The sequence below is a fragment of the Meleagris gallopavo genome, chromosome 26 (assembly GCF_000146605.3).
Source record: "Meleagris gallopavo isolate NT-WF06-2002-E0010 breed Aviagen turkey brand Nicholas breeding stock chromosome 26, Turkey_5.1, whole genome shotgun sequence".
NCBI classification, from domain to species: Eukaryota; Metazoa; Chordata; class Aves; order Galliformes; family Phasianidae; genus Meleagris; species Meleagris gallopavo.
In genome coordinates, this window is record NC_015036.2 from 2,625,883 (window position 1) to 2,646,814 (window position 20,932).

Below are 20,932 nucleotides of genomic sequence, written 5' to 3' on the forward strand. Positions count from 1 at the left end.
CAGGTGAGAGCCGCCGCGGCCCCGCCGCTCAATCGGTGCTGGGGGCCGGGGGAAACGGGCTTGGGGGCGGGCGGGGCCGAGAAATGAGGGTTTGGGTAAAAAAAAAAATAATAATAACTAAAAATTGTCCATTTCTTTCCGAAAATGGGGAGCTGCGCCTAAACCGTGCGACGGCCCCGGGCTCGGGGCCACCTGCGGCCGTGCTGTGCGCACCTGAGCCCCGCAGGAGCTGGGAGCTGCCGACGGGCGCAGCGCATGTGAACTTTGTGCAGCACGAGAATGAATTGGCCGCCGCTTTATGGGCGCTCAGGGGCGAGGGAATCAAAGGAATGGCTCTGGTTATCGCAGCGCACATCAGCTGCTAGGTTCTCGCCCAGCGGATTGGGCTTTAAATAAACACATGATAACTATTTCTTGCCTGCTGTAAAAGCGCTGGGTGCAGAAGGCGTGCCGCTCATTGACCTCATGCGTTGCATCAGAGTGCCGATGGATCGGACTTCTGCGCATCGATCCCGGCGCTCTGCCGGCCGTCGTCTGCCTGGCCACGTGTGTGCGTGTCATTGCAAAGCGGTGGCGGTGGGAGCACGGGAATCTGGCTTCACCGAGGGTGGATGCACTGACAGCCGGTGGTTGGCACGGAGCGTTGCCCCGCGGCTCGGCTCACCTGAAAGTAAAGCGCTCTGAAATGCGCTGCTGGTCACTGCGCTGTAGGCGCGAGAAGGCAGCTGGAAGCTTTCACTTTTCTGAAGTCAAAAGAAGCCTGAAATAAACAACAAATTCCTCCTGGGCAGCTCTAAGTAGGGCTTAGGGATTAGCTGTAAAGTCCTTTGTCCTCTGAAGCGCATCCTTTAGTGTTGCCAAAGACAGCTCGTAGCCCCCGGGGTTTATTCCCCACTTCTGACTTTTCTTTTCCATCATTCTTCCCATTCTGAGCACAGGGTGTAGGGCGACAGCAAAACTCCATCACACCTGGGGTGCAGGGAGGACCTCAGCCCTCCCAGCCCTCTTTGGTGACAGAAGCTGCTGGAGCTGGGAGTTGAGGAACTCGGAGGGGACTTTTCAGCCAAGTTATGGCCAGGATTAAGAAGATGAGCTTAAGTGATTAGTTTATTTTTATCTGGCCACGTATGCTTCCTGAGCGCCGTGTTCCTTCTGCCTCCAGTGACACTGTTTGCATCGTCGCTGTGTGCAGGTGTAATTCAGGGCTTTGTCTGGCTCAGGAACAGATTCGAAGTGTACTTTTTTCCAGAATTGGAGCTTCGCATCACCTGAATTTTTGAGCTTCCTGCCTCAGGCTCCTCCAACCAGTTCCTCAGGGCAGTGCTGCTGCTCCCCAGCCTTAAGTCATCGTTCCCTGGCTGTGCTCAGCTTCTGGTGGTGGGCATTTTTGATCCTTTTCCTATCCAGGCAGTCATCCTTTAAATACGACTGTCGTTCATTTCGTGCCGATTTCTTCTTCTTTGCAGCTGTGCTGTCTTCACGAAAGTTCTCCTGTTCCTGTACCACCTTCTGAATGGGATACATTACTGTCTTTGCTCAACACCATTTTCTGTAGATGATTTGATAAATGCATGAGTACTCATTGACTGAAGGCAGTGAATTCTAACCTAGACTTGCTTTTCCAGGTATTACCCATGCCTGCCGCCTGTTGTTTCAGAGCCCTGTGAGAATGCTGTTGTACACAGGTACTCTGTGCTTGCCAGCCAGCCCTGCCATATGTGGGAAGCCCTAGATTTAGTTCCTCGTAGTGTCCCTGTCTCATGCTGGAGGACAGGTAATGGCTGCAGGCTCCTGGGCAGTAATCCCTGTAGGCTGTGAGCTCTGAAAGCCTTCACCCTCTGCTAACACCCGCTCTGCACTTAGCATAGAACACAGCCAGAGGCTGGGGCATTTCCCTCTCCAAATGTGACATTTCTCTGAAATGTGTGGGTCACTGTTTTCTTGAGACTGGAATTCATTTCTTGCATCTGGCTGTGATGATGTCTCAGTGGAACAAGAGACTATTGTCCAGCTCTGTTGTGTATTCATTTATGGAACTGGGGTGGTCTGATGGAGGCACTGTAGCTGCTTTGGATCCGGACTAGCTGATAAGAATGTTTTTTGATTCAACCAAAATGAACTGGGGAGCAGTGCAAGGCAATAGGAGGTAGTTTCCTGCATGCAGGAACTGACCTGAACGGAGGTGTGATATGAGCATTCCAGCTGGTAAGTGCTTTAGAACCCAACATCTCATTTGGTCTGGTTCTTCATTAAGGAACTGGTGTAAGCAGGAATGCAGGTGGACGTAAGTTTGTGATGACAGCAGACGCAGTCATTCCTGATGAACAGAATCTCTCTTTAAACTGAAGGGGTGACACGACGAATCCCTTGTAGGAGGACGTGCTCCTTTGCTGGCTGCTCACCTTTCCCCCTTTCTCTTGCAGGTTTAACTGGAGTGAGCTGGTCCCACTGCGGCTGTGGGGCAGGACGCTGGGGCTGCAGACTGAGCACTCACAGTTCCTGTTGGAGGGAATGCCTTTCCGTATCTTCGGAGGTTCAATGCACTATTTCCGAGTCCCCAGGGAATACTGGGAAGATCGGATGCTTAAGATGAAGGCGTGTGGTTTGAACACCCTCACAACGTAAGTGTGCTCGCTCCTATCCCTGGGATATGTGCCTACAGCCCTGCTGGCTGCTGGGGACGTGGTGGCACGTGGTGATGTCTGTTGGTACTTGTTATGGCAAAAGATGAGTTTCTTGTCCTGCCAGCCCCTTTAGCATTTATCTGTGGTTTACACAGTTGCAATGTCACTTAAATGTAGACAGTAATTGCTATTCCTCTTTGCTGATCTCACCGTGTTTGATGGTCTTGAGAAACTCAGGTACTGCGGAGTACAGGAAAAGAGTGCAGTGAGGAAGGGGCTCATGAGAGAAAGGAAAGAAGCACGGATAATATTTAAGTAGGGACTTTGTAATGTGTGCATTCTGTAATCCCTGAATCTGTTACTAAGAAATGGAGTGCACAGCTTGGTTTTTTTCTGTGCTTCACAAACACAGCAGTTCATTGTCACTGCCCTGACTTTGCCTTTCAGGTATGTACCATGGAACCTTCATGAGCAAACACGAGGGAAGTTTGACTTCAGTGAGAACCTGGATCTGGAGTACGTGGTGAAAATGTTGTCATTAAATACTGAGGGGAGGGTGTACGTGTTGGTTCTGGGTGAAGATAGCATTTCCAGCTTCTGAAGCAAAGCCTTGCCTTGGTCTGGTGATGGAGACCCTCACTTCTTCCCCTGCTTCCCAGAGCCCTGGGAGCTTACAAGTTTAGCATCAATCCAGTGTAATTATTTCATCTAGCAGTTCCTTTCTGGTTCTGGTACCTAAATTCTCATGGTGATTGGTGTATTAGGAGCACATGGAGTAGGGATGCTGCAGTCAGACAGTAATCACAGTGTCTGCATCTCTAGGGCCTTCCTTTCCCTGGCAGCTAAGAATGGGCTGTGGGTGATTCTGCGTCCTGGACCTTACATCTGCTCAGAGTGGGACCTTGGTGGCCTGCCCAGGTAAGTGCAGGTGAATGCTCATCGTGTTGTTGAACTCTGCTGTGGAATACAGATAGTAAGGAAATGTAATCCTTTTATTTTATTTTCTGGTAGGGGGAGGAATTATGTTGTTAAACAATAGCTGTTATGACATAATGGTTACAGCAGGAAAACAGAATTGAGGAAATCTGTCTTCATTGCTTCATTGCAACTTGACTGTCTTCATAATACAATCAGTAGCATCTGCAGCTTGATGTAAGGATTCGTTTAATCTCAGGTCCATTTTAAAAGTCCTGCTGGAACATATGTGTGATCTGACTGGCAGTGATAAAGTCCTAAGGTCCTATAGCTTCTCCAGACTCCTGCTGTGTTTTCTCCTAAAGCACACTGGTTGTTGGTAGGAGCCTTTGGGAGCTGAGTACGTCAGTACTGAGGCTTGCTTGGTTACTGGATCCCAGTGGAACCAGTGCCTGGTTACATAGCGCTTGTTTTCCTTCAGTAGAGACACGTGACAAAACTTGGGGATTATTTCTTTCAGTCTTTTATTTATTTATCTTTTCAAAATGCCTTTTGTACCCCTGCACAGTTCAGGTACAGAACTTTGGAGGTGATTTTTGTGAGCTCACTGAGCTGGATGTCTTTCCAACCTCTGATAGCAGAACTCACTGATGCCTTTTGCAGAGGCAGGGGAGGTGCAGTCTTACTCTGCTTATATTGTTACAGCAGTACATGGTTCTGCTCTTAATTGCTTGTTTCTCTGTTAACCCCCAAACAGCCAACTAAATCTTGTAAATCAGCAGAAGAGACTATGGGAACCATTACTGGAACCATTGATTTGAATGATGATTGGGGTTTTATGGGATAGCACTTAGCTGTAGGGTGCCCTTGGGGATGCGGGGAATTCTGGAGTAACCTTAGAGTGATAAGCTTACCCTTTTGTACTTGTTGGTTTGCTCTTGAATAATCCCCTCTATAGTTATCACTTATGCTGTTGCAAATAGCACATGAAGAGCAGGCAGGATTGTTTTGCCTTCTGCATTATCTACATACAAGCGTCTGCTGCAGCAACTTTGTTTCTGCAGTCGTGTTTCTGATGCTGAAAGCACCCACCATAACTTAACATTCAGGTTTTAGCTCATGTGCAAGTAGAAAAACTTCCTTTGCCTTGCAATTTGAGTGTGTTTTGGTTGGGCAGAGGGCTTAAGAGAGAACAGAGTTAAGTAGAGCTAAGATTACGTCATTGGTGACTCCCTGCGTTGTCCACACCTGCACTGAGAGCTTAGCCAAGTGACACAGGAGGATCAGTTATTCCTGCCCAAATGTGGCTTGCTGTCAGTGAGTGGTGTTTCCTCTAGCAGCCTGGACTTGACATGAGGCTTTAATAGATCCTGTTTGCTGTTTTTTTGTAGTTGGCTGCTGCAGGACCCAGAGATGCAGCTGAGAACAACATACAAGGGCTTCACAGAGGCAGTGGATGCCTATTTTGATCATCTCATGCCTATCGTAGTCCCTCTTCAGGCAAGTGCAATCCATTGCCTCTCTGTACACAGATGAGTGTTGGGCAGCAGGTCAAAGCAGTGACAAATCTACCAGCTTCACTTGGGGAACCGCTGTTGGCTATAGTTGCCCATGTCAGCTCTGCAGTGTGAGACATTTGGTTGTGTTGGGAGGGTTGTACAGATGTGTGCATCTTTTCTGTAAGCCAGCACTGCTATGATTCTGCTCCTTCTGATTAGAAATCGCAGTGAACATCTCCCTTTTGTTTCCAACAGTACAAGAGAGGAGGTCCCATCATTGCAGTGCAGGTGGAGAATGAATATGGTTCCTATGCCAAAGACCCAAACTACATGGCCTATGTGAAAATGGTAATGTTGGCACATTTACTTGTTTCTGTGGTCAGTCCCACTCAAACCACCTTCCTTGCAGTACTTTCTTCTGAGTAAATTTGACCATGGCTTTGGGAAGCCTTGAAAGCATCAGTGCTCAATCCAGCTAGATTTTCCATGGTACTTCTTTTGGTTACACCTCTCACTGTTGAGAGTCTGAGTCCCCATGTATTCAAGAGAAGAGGGTAACAGAGAAGTGGAGGAGTGGCCATCATTCATAGCTGGCCTTGAAGAAGCTGTCTCCTGCTAATCCTGCTTTGCTTCTCTTGGACAGCATTAAAGAAGGGTTTCTCCATTTCTAATCTTGTGTAATCTGAGGTTCAGCATCAGGAAGGTTAATTTACCCAAAGGAAGGTTAATTTACCTAACGTCTCCCTTGCCCTTGTCAGTTGGAATGTGAGGCAGGAGCTCCCTGCCTCCAGGCTATATGGTGAAGTTGGCCAGTACCCAAGGAGGGAAATATAACATGAGTCAGACCTGCTCACTCTTCCCAGTACAATAGCAAGGCAGGAAGTAACAAGATAAGCAGTCTGTCTTACAAAGTTTGTTTCTTGGTTTCTTTTCATTGAATACCTGAAGTGTTACAGTAGAGAAGAGAGGTTGTATGTTCTATGAACTGTGTGTTCCCAGCATTATCAGGTCTTTTTGAGACCCTGTGGGTGGGCAGGTGTTACTCTGAGTGCCTTGAGGTTAGTTCTGGTGCAGGTCATCTCACTGTTCCAAGAATATGGAGGCTCTTCAATCAAGGCAGGAGTCCTGATCTGCCTTGCTAGTGCCTGCTTCTGCACTAGCTCTGCCTCCTGAAGTGATCTCATACTGCTTGTATGCAAGTATGCATACAAGTACGTTAAGGTTAGCTGCTGACCTGAACTGATAAAGTCAAGATTGCCTCTTTTATCTGCATAGTTTTGCTCCTTGTTTCTTATGCTCCGTGACAAGCAAGTGGGTAAGTGGCTTTCAGGGCCACAAATGAATGGGGCACAGAGATTGTTGTGTCTGAACAGGATGCCAGCTCCATTCTTACTTTTCCATATCTCAGTGATGAAAGAGCTTGTGATGTTCCATAGACTTGTCAGAACAGATAACGTTTCCTCACCAGGCCTGTGGGTGTACTTTTGTGGTGCTGCTTTGTTGTATGCTAGAATTGTGCACAGCTTACAGCTGAGGAAGTGCAGAACTTCCAGAAGAAGCTGTGAGAAAGCTGGATGTGCAGGGCTTCCTTGGATTGGAGTGGGGTCTGTGGTGCTTTGGGCCCTCAGCTCCAACAGCAGCAAGTAGGTCACACCTGCACTTAGCAAGCAATGCAATTCACACAAAGCTTGAAAATCCTCTCACTCTGCTGGACCATCTCAGGCCATGAGAGGGTGTGCTGGCAGTGACCTGGGGTTAGCTGAGCACACACCTGTGTCTGCCTCAGACACTGCTGCTATTCCTGGATTCTGTGCTGCGCACTGAAGTCCTGCAGTGCATTTCAATGCCTTCCAGCTCTGCTGTTTCCCCGTGCTGCACTTGTATTTCAATGGAAAATATATTTAAAAAGGAAGAGACTTAGCTCTAAATGCTTAAAGAGTTATCTTAAAACTTACTAGAAATTCCAGTTCTGCTATCAGATCCCAGCATCCGTTTGGGTACTGATGCAGCGATGACGGATCGATAAACTAAACACGTTTTTTCCACTCTGAATTGAATTTGTCATCTCTAACATAAGACTGCGTGTGATGCTCAGGTCTCCTCTGCACAGTGTGTGTGGGTGTGTGCAACGTGCAGAAGGCTGTTTGAATGAACAGCAGGTAGTAACGAGTTGGCACACGTGCTGTGGGTGCTTGTATCACCATTTTGCAGTTCGTGGTTTGGTATTAAGGAGGGTGAAGGCGTGTGTTCAAAGCTCCTTGGAGCTGCTGGTGTTCCTCTGACTGCAGCTGTACTGAGAAGAGGGGTTAAGTTGCTACTAGCAGTTCCTAATCCCTCTTTCAAACATCTACAGTGTGAAGGGACAAGTGTGAGAGAACACTCCTTGTGGGAATAGCATGCGTGTGCATGCATTTTAACAAAGCTGGGAGTGCCACTGCATACAGCACTCTGTGGTACTGAGGAACCCATCAGTTCTTTCAGGCGTGACTATCCAAGAACCCCAGCTGTCCTGTGATGGATGCTCGCTGGCAAATGGGCATTTTTCTCCTATTGGTTTCTATTGTTAGACAGAGAGATGGTGACAACGAGCTTTTAACACTGCAATATCCTGACAAATACAGAGCTCGGGATGTTAACACAGCGGCTTTTCCTCTTTTTAATGCAGGCTCTGTTAAGCAGGGGGATTGTGGAGCTGCTGATGACCTCGGACAACAAGAATGGGTTGTCATTTGGCTTAGTGGAAGGAGGTGAGTGCTCGTGGGAGAAGCAAGTGAAGCTGTTCCTTGGGGCAGCGGATGAAATTGAATGAAATTGCATTGAATGAGAGCAGCTGCTTTGTGGCTGTGGCCGGAGCTCAGCCCTGGGTGGCTGCAAGCATGCAGAACAACAGCAGTCCTTTCTCAGAAAGGTTTATTTCCCAGTGCGTGGTGTAGCAGTGATTGCAGATTCCTCCACACGGAGGCAGCCTCTCTGCTTTTGAGGGTTCTGAATAGGTGCAGATGAAACACCTCGCTGCTCCTGTGCCACACCAGCCAGTGCCATTCCCAGTCAGCTTAGGCACGAGATGGCTGCTGTTTCTATCAGACTAAAGGGCTGAAAATAGTACTTCTTATTGTTTTGTTTGAATATATGCTAAATGAGCATGTCAGCAATTATTACTGCTGTTAATTACTCCTAAGGTACCTCCTTTGCAGTTCAAAATGGAAGAAAAAAAGTGCTTTGCAGCCCAGATTGCAAAATGTAATTTCCTGGAAGCTCAGCAGCGCTCTGTGGGGTAGCACTGTGTTCTCAGTGAGTGTGCAAAAGGATGTCCATTTTTGTGTTTTCCTTTCAAAAAGGGTGATTTAAAAAGTGTATGAAATGCTGCTTAGTGCCTTTCCTGCTTTCCAGTATGGAAAGAGTGGAGGTGCAGTTGCTGGAGCTGCACTGTGCTCAACTCAGAGTGCTTGGGATGCAGCGTGACCCTGATTTTCAGATTTCCAGACTGATGTGCCTGCTTGGCCTGCAACACCCTCCCCACCCCTCCTGGGTAAAGCCTTTGAGCTTTTCCATCATCTCGTCTCAAGCCTGGAAATGATTAAAAAAGATCTTCTACATTCCTTTTTTTTTTTTCTTTTTTTTTTCCTTCTTTTGTTTTTATATGGAAGTACAAAAGGGACAAATCCAGCAGCTCAGCAGTCCGTGAGCTCTCAGCAGTGCTCTCACAGTGCTTTGATTCTTTGGGAGCACAGCAGTTTCCAGCTGTGACCACGTAGGGTCACCCTCTCTCTGCTGTCCAGGTGTGGAACCCCAGCCCATCCAGCCCTCAGCATCTTCTGCAGGAGTGTTTTCAGCTCCAAGCTCCATCATGCTCAGAGTTATCTTTTCCAGCATGTTGCACACTGAGAGCTCTTTGACTCCTCTGTGGGCACAGTAAGTGACAAGAAACCCGTGCCAGATAGCTCTGGTTCCCATCTGATGGGCACCAAAATAAAGCTCCAAGTTCCCTCTAGGCCAAAGCTAAAGCACCGTGATGGAAAGCTGTGTGCATGGGAACATTGCCTACTGTGGAAAGGTTGAGTAAGGCTTTGGGCCTGGTTCTCCATCCCTGTCCAGTGTTGAATGGTGTGCTGTTAATCTGCACAAGGAGCAGAATTAGGCATTTTTGCTTTCAGAATCACAAACTAATGTATCACATCAAGGCTAAATCTACATTTTGTTTTGTTCTCCTGCTGTGTTTGCCTGTGCTAAATTCTTCACACTATATAGATCAGCCCATCAGGTTCAAGGTGTATATATAGAGAGAAGTAAGCTTTTGCTTCTGTAAGTATTCTGTTTGAAGTGCTCTGTCTGACACAACTGGGGCTGGATCCCATGCTGGCTCTTTTGTAAGAAGTCACTTTTTACAAGAGAATCACACTACTGCTCCTGCAATTTCAAAGTTTTTTGGGGAAAACGGAGTGACTGAGGTCTAGAAAAAATCTGAATAGGTGCAGATGAAACACCTCACTGCTGCTGTGTCACACCAGGCAGTGCCATTCCCACTGAGGTTAGGCACGAGATGGCTATTGCTTCCATCAGATTAAAGGGCTGAAAATAGTACTTCTTATTGCTTTGTTTGAATATATGCTAAATGAGCATCTCAGCAAATGAAAACGATTCAGCATCTGTTAGGGGCTGGGACACTGACAGCAGGTCGCTGTGTTGTCAGCTCTTGCCTCAGCCTTTTGCAGCACTGCTGGCTCCCCTGTGCTGCATGGGGCAGGAGCACAGAGCCATCTTCCAATCACAGTTTCTGCCTGGTTCATTCATACTGCAGTCCCTCTCCCCATCCCCATAGACATCACAAGCAGTGAGATTGCCTGGGTAGACATTCCTGCAGCTAAAGCCTGCGAGGTTGGTGTGGCATCCAGAGATGACATTCTAATAATAAGTTTGCCTTTATGTGGTGCCTTTTATCTGAGGTTCTCCAGGTGCTTTACAGCCTCTAATTAAAGCTGATGAGGCACTCTGATGCTCTCTTTCTAATAGCTGTGAATGCTGTGGCTGAGAACACAGCCTGCAGGTATTCCACTGTGTGCTGTGGTCCCCTCGGGTCCCTCATGCTCAGTGAGGACTTTGATGGGAAATTCTTGGGGAGGTGGTTCAGGTGATATTCCAGTTGTCTCTGGGCTCATGTATGAACCCGTGCATGAGAGCATTTTGCTGGTATCTAAATTGGTAACAGCTTTTTCTTTTCTTGACAGCATTGGCCACTGTTAACTTTCAGAAGTTGGAGCCTGGTGTACTGAAATACCTGGACACGGTACAGGTAAGAGACAGAAAGACTCTAAGTTTCACAGGACAGCTTTATCTCAACAGAAAATTAGTGCTCCTTCTGTTGGAAGACAATATTCTTTGGGAGGATAGTTGGAGTTTTTGTTACCCTTTGGATGCAAGCAGCAAGTTCGTTATTACTTGGGCTTTAATGACAATTAGATCCACAAAAGGGTCCTACATAACAAATTAGAAGGTGTTGAAGGGCTATTAGTCCAGCTACTAGAGTATGGCACAATTGCACCCACTGCTATAAAACAACAAGGCACTGACATCTGGTGATGGATGTGATTTGTCACAAAGCCATGAGCTGCAATAAACTGAATTATTTCTCTTTCCTTGGTTGAATTTGTAGGTCTGCCTGCGTAGATCATCTTTAGTGCCTAACAGATTTGAGTGCGTAGTAATTCTTTTCTGAATATTCAGTGATTGATTAAATAATTAAAATGAGCACGCTTTGGCAGGAGAAGGTGCTCTCCACGAGGCTGTTTGGCAAACATGTTTTCTGTAGTGACAGTGCAGTGTGTACCAGTGGGAAGGACAGAGGACCATCCAAAGCACAAAGCTGGTGGAGCAGTCTGGTCCCTGCATAAGTTGCCTAACAGGAGCTTCTGTGGATGTTGTTATATGTGTAGCTGATCCCCAAGAAGATTAACTGTCAAACAGGGAACACGGCATGCAGCTGTGTTGCTTTCTGTAATGCCCACTTTCATTGCTTACTCCACTTTCAAGTGTTGATACCCAATAGCATCCTACTTTGCAGTTGCCCTTCCTCCAGAAGGTCACTGCTCTTTTTCCCAGGCTCTTTCATCCTGGTGCTGTGCATTCCCTCGGGAGTCAGTTTGAAGGCTGTGGTCTTCAGTTGCTGACTAAGTTCCCAGCAGCAGCTTCCAGCAGTGCAGTGCCCTTGCAGCCCTCCGAGCAGCCCAGCCTACTTGGCATTTAATTTTTGCTGCAGAAATGCATTCACACGGAGTGTATTGCTTGAGCATCTCTAATTCCCTGCACTGTCAGAGATGTGAATCGGTGTGGAAAAAAGAGGTAGGGAATTGCCTAATGAGCATTTGATGCTGAAAGTATCTTGTGTGATGCTGGGGTAGCAAGGCAGGAGCAAATTTTGATTTTTAGTGACAGGTTCTTTCTCTCCTTGCGTCCTCTGTCCTCTTCTCTCCCTATTGCTCTGTGTGCCCCAGATGTCAGCCTGGGAAGTTCTGAACAGCTGACATGTGCCCCTGGCCACGATCGATTCTATTCTGATCTCTTCCCCTGCCTTTTGCTCAGTCTGTGAAATGCAGCCCTGCTGTTGGTGTGCTGAGAGCTGAATCCCATCACTAACTTCTTTTTTGTCTTGTTCAGACAAATGAGATTCTGCTTTGTGTGCTTCTGCTTTCTTCAGGTCCAGAAAAATTCCACCACACACAGCAAATGAACAGAGGGCACCTTTCACACAAATTGAACGCATACATAAAACACAGCCTAGCAAAAGCAGCTCCTCCATTGCCACACTTACTAATTAGGAGACAGAAGCCTGTCATTCATATTCATAAGGAATGTGAGGCTGCGTTACCTTTTCCTTGTCATGATCTCTTATTCCAGAAGTCAGTGGAACTTCTTTGACTTGTTTACTGGGGATGGAGTGATTAAACATATTACTGAGAGCTGGTCTGAACCTGGAGCAATTAGGTTATTACAGGCACCTGCAGTTGTTTTCTCCTAATGAAACATGAATTTCTTTAATGCCACTTACCTTGGCTATTTCATGCGGCATCAGATAAAGCCCCTATCAAATAAATGCCAAATTGCCTTGACTGGAAATAAATACCGTGAGCAGGGAGTGCCAGTGATGGGGCCGGGAGGAATTCTGCAGGAGCTAAGGGAGCTGGCAAGCAGTGAAGAATGGGAAGCAACTGCTCTGTGTGTAGAGTCTTTATAATGAAGACCTAATTCCTGCAAAGGCTAATTTTTTCCTGCCAACACCATATGCAGCATTAAAAAGGCATTAAGCTGCTAAGGTCTGCTGTTCCCACCTTGGCAAGCACTGGCTGCAGTGCACCTGCAAACCCTCAGCTGGCAGTGGCATAGCTGATAAGTAGACATTTATAAATGCCTCTTTCTAGCAAAAGCTAAACAGTGACAGTTGGTTAGTCTTTTTTTTGCTACAGCTCTACCAAACAACAATATCCAAAACTGGTGGGTATCACCTGATGGTGTGCAGTGGTTGTTGCCTCGTGCCTCACGCTGTACTTCTCTGGTTTTGCTGCCATTTCTGGATTGCTGGCCCACATTGTCACGTTACTCACTGATTTATTTTTTTTGCCCACTTGAGAAAAAAAGAAAGGATGCATGCAAGGCTCCCTCTGTCCATTTTAACTCTGTTTTTGTTGTGGTGCAGCGAGATCAGCCCAAGATGGTGATGGAGTACTGGACTGGCTGGTTTGATAACTGGGGAGGCCCTCACTATGTCTTCGATGCAGATGGTGAGCAGGACGTGGTATTGTGGGGGGGGATTCTTCCTCTGCAAACAGTAACAGAAAAATGACAGAACTTTTTCAGATGCTCTGTCCATCTGTAACCTTTGCTGTGAATCTTTGTAAGTGACCAGTGTCTCAGTGAATGGGTCACATTGCTGTGCCCTGGGTTTTCTTCAGCAGTGCTGGTAAACAGCTTCTCTTTAATTCCTATTTTTCAAAACCAGCTTTCTTTTTATTTCTCCAAGAGGGACACACTGAGCTTGTGCAGAGAACCAGACATCTGAAGATATTAGCTATGATGTGTTCCAAGGCCTCAAGCTGCTCTGTTGATATTGAAAATGTAACAAGTGCTTTAAGTTCTCTCTTCTACCTCCTGAGCTAATGTAAACCCTGTGAAGACTTTTATTTTGCCAAAATATCATCTTCACAGAAGTTTTCTGCACCCCTCGTCATAGAAACATCATTTGTGTACTGAATGCATGTTCTGGGAACAGGGCAAACCTAAGCCTCCTGCAGTTGTGACACCTTCTGATAAGTACTCATTTTTACTGCAGTTTACAAGCTCGTTAGGAAGGAAATCTAGTTCTAAAATAAATAACTCCACAACCTCAAGGGCATCTAAGACCTGTGTAAGTCTACTTTAATGCCTGTTTCATCCTCCTGCAGTTGTCTTTGTAATCGGATCGTTGCTGGGCTGAGTTTAGGAGTATGATTGAGCAGTCCTTCTGCTTAAGAGCAAAACTCCTGCCTGTGTCCATGAGTTTTACTTTTTCACCTATACAACAGGTATATTTGCATGGATTAATCTATCCCAATCTGCCAGTGGATGTGCTGCCCTTATTGAGGGCTAAATGCAGATCACAATACAAATTGCTGTAATTACACAGGCATGGCTGACTGAGAAGGACCAGAATGTCTGAGTCTGCTTTGAACTACTAGAAGAGGTTTAGCCTAGCTTCTTGGTTTGTGGACTTCTTGGCATTGCCTTTCCTTTACAGAAATGGTGAATACTGTAGCAAGCATCCTCAAATTAGGAGCATCCATCAATCTCTACATGTTTCATGGAGGCACCAACTTTGGCTTCATGAATGGTGCTTTGAAGACTGATGAATACAAGTCGGATGTCACCAGCTACGGTGAGTTCTCTGTCACTGCCTTGCTTGTGCACCTGCTGTGAGATTGCAGCTCAGGCTGCCCTTTGGGTGACTTAGAGTTGCAGAAGCATTTTGAAATGATCAGTGCAACCCCGTGGTCGTGGGTAGCTAAGCTGGAACATAGCTCTGAAGCAAATGCTTATCTCAGAGGAGGCTTACTGTGATGTTTGCAGACCCATTCCAGGATGTGTCACTAGGCACAGTGACACAGATCATAAAGTACAAGTTTCCTTAACTTGCCTCTTGCTGAGAGAATTGTTTTGGGCTCTCGCTTCTTAAATGATGGTACGTGTGCTTCTTTTTCAGATTACGATGCTGTGCTGACAGAGGCTGGAGACTATACGTCCAAATTTTTCAAGCTCCGACAGCTCTTCAGCACAATCATTGGTAATTATAAATCCTAGAGCCAAAACACTGTTGCAGTCTACTGCACTAAATCAGAATATTCTAAACTGCTGGAGCCCTGCAGCTTTGATTGACTGTCTGGGAGCATTTTCCAAAAGATGGGAAGGAGGACCAGGGATTTTGGGTATTTGGCTTGTTATCAGCAGGCAGGTAGCACTTGGCATCATCTCACTGTATTCTGAGATGTATGGTGCTATTTGGAAATAAATGCAGATCTGAAGGAAACACCACTGGCTATGTTATATCTTGTTATGCCTTGGTGTTTACTGTTCTGGGCCCAGACAGGTGGCAGTTGTTGCAGAATAACTGTAGTTCTTACTCAACCCTTGCACTTGTTTCACGTTTTTTGGCAGCAGATACAGGGCTCTGTAATTCAGTGGAAAGATTGATCAGAAGAAGTCTGGAGAGGCCTTAAATCTGTGTCAGCTTTTTGCATCTGAAATAGTTGCTCCATCTTTCTTTTTTGCATTACAGGCCAGCCTCTTCCTCTCCCTCCCATGATTGAAAGCAAGGCGTCGTATGGTGCGATCCTGTTGCATCAATATATCTCCCTCTGGGATGTGTTACCATCACTTGTACAGGTAGTACCACCAGTTTTATGCAACTCAGCATGAAAAGTCATCGCCTGTTAGCAGGGAAAGATCTGGCACTGGCATGCAGGGATAAGGATGGGGCATGTTTTGTCAAGCAGACCTATTTTCTTATCTTACCCTTTTTACTGCTGCTTTTGTTCTCTTGGAATTCCAGCTTTGCAAGTCCTTGGCTCCTTTTTCTGGCACTTTGCCTTTATTGCTGTAGCTTTCATAGGGTCACAAGGTAACTCAGGTCAGAACAGATCTCTGGGAAGCCCCAGAGCAGATGTGATCTGTGGCAGAGTGGAACGCCTGTCTCAAATGAATTGCCTCTCTGTGACCTGTTGGTGCTAAGAGAGCACTTCTGCCATTCAACTTCTTTCTCCTTTGCAGCCCATTAAATCAGAGTTTCCAGTTAACATGGAGAACCTCCAACTAAATGATAGCAGTGGGCAGTCCTATGGATATGTACTCTATGAGACTGTCATATTTGGTGGTGGACACCTGCATTCTAGAGACCATGTCCGGGACCGAGCACAGGTGAGGAGCCTGCGGCCAACTTCCCACTGATGTAAATCTCTGATCTCTGACCACACAGTAAGATGTGATGTTTTTACATTAGAACTTGCTCTTTCAGTTCTCAGCTAAGTGCCAACCCTTTTCATTTGTAAATCAGCTCGAGGTCTGCTAAAACTCAGAATATCTTTAAATTTTGAATGTTCTGAGAAATGTTGGTTTTGAATCTTTTTTTCCACCTAGACTGAATCAGTGAGAGAGCTGTGGACCCTAGGTTCTAATCTCCATTAGAGACGGTTTTCTTCCCAAATAGTGCTCTGATAACCTACACAACTGTAATTGATGAGATGCTGCTCTTGTCTCTCGTGCTCTGTTCTGCAGGTGTTTGTTAACACCATGTATGTTGGTGAGCTGGACTACAACACGGTGGAGCTCTCCCTTCCTGAAGGACAGGTAACTTGATGGAGGTTGCGCACAGAACCAAAGCCTCTAATGAGATGTAGCTCCCAGGAAGGCACCTCCCACCTAATCCATTTAACTAGCTGGTATGGTACTCTGATGCAGAGGATGGTTGGTATGCCCTAACTGGACACCATTTCACTAGTGGGACACAGCATGATTTCACTGCCAAGTTCTTCTTGCTGTGCACAGCCCCCTGGGTAAGGTGAGCAGGCATGAATACTCAGTGCTGCTCTTGAGTCTCATGGCAAAGCTACATGCCAAAAGCCTGCTCTGTGTCAAACTCCATTTCTCCATTAAAGTGGTATTTAAAAATTCAACAGAGGAAGAAAAGGAAAAACCTTTATGAGCAGGTTGAGACCATCAGTAAGCAAAGAATTGCGACTGCCAAACGTCCTGGCACTACCTCCCTTCTTCAGCATTGCTGCTGACAGTTGTTTTCCAGGCATTAGTGCTGTGCACTGCTCTTGGTGATGCTCTCACATTTCTTCTTCGTTTCTTCTTTCTTCACAGGGATTCAGGCAGTTAAGACTCTTGGTTGAGAACCGTGGTCGTGTCAATTACGGCCTGGCGCTGAATGAGCAGCGGAAAGGTGAGTTGAGTTTGGTCATGGAGCCTCTCACTGTCTGAGATGCTTCTCTGGGCTTAAGTACTGTGAAACTGTCTTTCTTGTATAATTTACGAACTGAAGACCGATGCAGCTGTGTTAGTTTTAGGCAGGATGTAAGGGAGATGGTGGGAAATGGTGTGACAGAGGGAAGCTGTGAGAACTGCTGCTCATCGCTCCCTGTCTGGAGTGACTGTAGATGAAGAGTAGTGGCTGCTTGACAAATTGCATTAAGGCTTCTCATTTTAAAGGGCAGCAGTTGAACCCAAGGCCATCACTGAATCCTACTCTGTTCAGTTTTGCCAGGTGATGGAAGGGTACCCATTCTTTTGCTCTCTGAGCGTATTACTTCGCAGGGCAGGAAGGAAGAGACCTTTTTTAAACTCTGTCCTCCCCTGGGGTTTGATACTGGAGAATCACAGTGTTTTAAAACACACACAATATTCAGTATATTCAGGAGGAACAAGTTACGTCCTGTTGAGCAGAATTTGCTAAAACTTTCAAGTCTATTATGTACAATTATGGAGCTGGAAGAGGTTGAAACCCCAGGATTCTATTTTAGTGGGGAAATGTATGCAAAAAGCAAACAAGAAAGAATAATGGAGTGAGGCATGTGACTGTACTAATTTTGTTATACTGCAGAGTATGTGTATAAAGCCTCTACTTCTTGGGCAGGTTCAACTGCAGCCCTGCAATTAGGGGGCTAGATTAGGGCCTAGGCTCTGTTTGCTACGTGCAGAGTATCTAACAAGGAAGTGCTGGAGGAAAATTATTTCTTAAAGTTATCTTAAGATCTTTGGATGAGAAACAGTGCATCAGCACTGGGTGTGAGTGCTTCCCCATGCTAAATGTTGCCATTCCTATTAGAGAGGTAACTGATCTACTGCTTTAACAAATCTCTACATGGGCAGCTAACGAACAATAACAACAAAACCCCATCTGCTGTGCGTGCCAGCAGTGTTTTCTGCTTGGAGGGTGTTTTAATGGCCTAGTGAGTTAAAGCGAAGGAGGGAGTGGAGAGGCCAAAGTATAGTAATGTTCTCCACTCAGTCTGGATGAGCAATGGGACCATATGGAGTCTAATTCCATTGCAGAGCGTGGCTGCTTTCCATCTCCTGCTGTTCCTTGCATTCAGAGAGGAAAATCTATCAGTTTTAGCTGCTTTTCAACTCTTCATTACCCCCATTGCTCTTGCAGGCTTAATTGGTGACATCTTCTTGAATAAAACCCCCCTGAGGAACTTCAAGATTTACAGTCTGGAGATGAAACCTGACTTCTTGAAAAGGTTTGTGGGATTTAAAAATTGTTCTTGCTCATTTGAAACCAACTGTTTAGCAGCAGTGCAGAATCTGGGAGGCAGCAGTTACACGTGTAACAAAAAGGCAACGCCATATAAAAGTAGGTGAGTAAACTTGTGCCTTGCTAAGCTCCTTGCTGATACCTTTCCCCAAAACATTTCAGACCACAGTGCTGTTTTCTCCACACAGTTTAAGGCAACAGATACCCCGTGGGCTCTGACCAATGTACCAAAAAGACTATTTTGAGTTTTGTTAATGTCAGAAAATAACACATGTGCGTCCCCCAAGATAGCACAGCTCCCGCAACGTGCGTAGGAAGGAGGGAGAGGTGATGTGAAACCAAACAGGCTTTTAAAAGAGGAAAAAAGAAAAATAACATTTTGAAATTTTAAAGGACAGTCTTAACAGGTGCTGTGTGAAGGGGTCTTTCTGAGGGGTAATTGCAAAACCAGTGACTGCAGGGTTGCTTTAGGATGTTTCCATTGGGGGACATCACAGCAAGTAAGCTGCCATGCCCAGACAACAGGCAGCTTGTGTCACACCACAGCCACTCACTGGCAGTTGCCCAGTAGCAGCAGAGCACAATCAGCTTGCAGTGAGTGCGTAGGAAGATGTGGCATCGTGAAAGGAATTGTCGTAGGCTTTCACTTGAATCATTCAGAAGTGGTCACGCTGCACTGGATCAATAAATTCCCTGAATCCAAGAGATGCAGTCTGTAAGGGTTGGAAGGAGCATGTTCTGGCAGAAGTTTAAGGCTTCTGTGGGACTTCGGTGCTCTGTATTGGTTGTTCTGTTTGTCCTCTGCTTCCAGAGGGCATCAGAGATGGTGAAACTCCGTATTTCCTTTTCTTGCACCAAGGACTTGCGTTTCAGTGGCATGGCAAGCATAGGAGAATGAAGACCAAGACACGTTCCACCTGTTCCTTTCAGCTAGGTGCTTGCTAAACAGCATCACCACTTTGCAGTGTGAAAGATATTGCCTTCAGGCACTACCAGCAGGAAGCAACTCCTTCCATCAGGCATGGAAGGAAACTGCAGCCTTGTTGTATGTAACAAATCCCATCCACTGCTGTAAGCAGGGCTCTGAAATGATGCTGAGGCTGCTGTTGGAACTGAGTGCTGCCCAGCTGTTAGCTGTGCTTGGCCATTCTCTTACAGCTTGCGGCAAACTGCTGGATGGAGTGCAGTCCCAGATTACTTTGTTGGTCCAGCTTTTTTTCGTGGAAGGCTGTGGATAGAGCATCAACCACAGGATACTTTCTTGAAGCTACAGGCAAGTCCTTGTCCTTCCCCACCGTTTTTGATTCATGAGAGTTTGCAAAAGCTGGTTAAGGAGAGCCTTGTGTCACAGCTCTGAGCCAGTCAAGGCCACTGCCTTGTAGTCTTCCTCTGAGCTTTGAGAAAACAGATTATTTTGATGGTGTAAAAAAATCTTCTAAAGCTGGCAGGTAATTCTGTTCAGTCTGCAGTGGCCTTAATGAGAAAACATGCAGTGCTGACAGTGCAGAGCTGCTAATGAATTGTTAGTCTTGATCACTGATAGGCAAGGGCTATTTGTTTTCTACTTGCTGAAGAGTGATGGGCACAAAACATAAAGGAGGTGCAAGTTTTATCCCTGCCTCCTCGTGGTGTTGGAAGAATCGCTTCTTTATAGACATGGCACAGGAAGGCAAGCAGAAAACCTGCAGAAAGTGACTGGAAAGAGTGCAAGTGTGTTTCCTGTGGGGATGTTAGATACAGCTGCTTCACTAATTCTGTGTGCTGTCCTGATTTTAGGGCTGGGAAAAAGGAGTTGTGTTTGTCAATGGTCACAACCTTGGCCGCTACTGGAAAATTGGACCTCAGGAAACACTGTACCTTCCTGGCCCCTGGTTGTGGAAAGGGAGCAATGAGGTGAGTGGCTCTGATGTCTTGTGTGTGTGTTGTTAAAGATCCTGCTCAGGGTCATGTCCCAAAGAGCTAGACAAATACAGTATGTTAATTAGTTAGCTACAGCTGGAAACGAGGGCAGTAGTGAAGGAAGGAGATTTAGCTCCTCAGATCTGTGAAAATGAGGGGAGGTGCTGCTCTAAAGCTAAGAATGTGGCTCTGACAGCCATTAAGACATGACAGGGATCTCAGCTGAACTTCAAAGTGCAGCATCAAGTTCAAAATCAAGACGAAGCCAATTTGATGCTCGTTCACTTTCTGCATTGTGTAGTGCTGGAGAATCAAAGTTACTGTTCTGAATCCTATTGATTGATCTCTTCTAAATGATGCTTCCTTCCTCTGCAATGATTGTATGCCCATTACCCTTAGAAGTTGTTAAGTAACTTAGCCTTTGTATGAAGAGCTTTCCATGTCCCTCTCTTCTGCAGATCATCATTTTTGAGGAACGCACTGCAGGACGGATCATACAGTCTGTCGACATACCTTACTTGGGACGGACCCAGTACGTGGACTGACGAGAGCATCTTTCCCATGTTTGGTTCATCTTGAACACTCCTGGTTGCATGTCTGGGGACATGATGGCCCATGCACTTGGGCCTCTTAATTTCCACTAGACCCAGGTCAAGGATTTGCTCTTTGGCAGTAAGCTCAGAAGAGAGAATGGGCCCCAAAGGAACCGGAATCTGTTGTTTCATTGATGGATGCAGAAGCTCATCTGTGTGCTCTACTGAGGAGCTGTGGCTTGGATGGCTGTGCATGATGTTACGGACAGCAGTGAATGTGAGGGAGAAACACGGTGCTGGAGGCAGGAGAGAGAGAGTGAACTAAACTCTGAGTCCAGCTCTCCACTGACTTTAAAAATGTGTTATGACTGACCTCTTCATTTTTATAATTAGGGAGAAAATAGTTGGTGAACATATGAGTAACTGGGTGTGGAAACCCATGGTGTTGTACTTCCAGGTGGAATTTATCAATGCAAGCTGCAGAGGGGCTGCAACTGGTTCACTTGTTGGAAACCATGTTGGTTGTCAAATGAGTTAACTGTGAGCTTTGTTCCACTGCGTTTTAATATGGAGGTTGTCTCTCTCTCAGAAAGGAGGAAAAAAAAGAAGTTTTAAAAATTCACAAGTGGTTTTTTTTCCTCTATCAAAAATACCATTCTGTTTCAGGTCAGGAACAAGCGAGAG

The 20,932-nt window shown here is 46.1% G+C and overlaps 1 protein-coding gene across 1 annotated transcript; it reads left to right on the forward strand.

Moving 5' to 3' along the window:
- The first annotated feature begins 486 nt into the window (after positions 1–486).
- On the forward strand, positions 487–20,851 carry GLB1L2 (galactosidase beta 1 like 2). The gene is made up of 20 exons (XM_010723796.2): positions 487–576; positions 1,612–1,685; positions 2,424–2,621; positions 3,072–3,140; positions 3,447–3,542; positions 4,931–5,039; positions 5,294–5,386; positions 7,704–7,785; positions 10,264–10,328; positions 12,726–12,810; positions 13,803–13,940; positions 14,265–14,345; positions 14,838–14,944; positions 15,329–15,475; positions 15,833–15,904; positions 16,424–16,502; positions 17,715–17,802; positions 18,975–19,089; positions 19,593–19,709; positions 20,174–20,851. Exons 1-20 carry the CDS (start codon positions 487–489, stop codon positions 20,258–20,260), a joined length of 1,992 nt encoding a protein of 663 aa, XP_010722098.1. The 3' UTR covers positions 20,261–20,851.
- Positions 20,852–20,932: the final 81 nt, after the last annotated feature.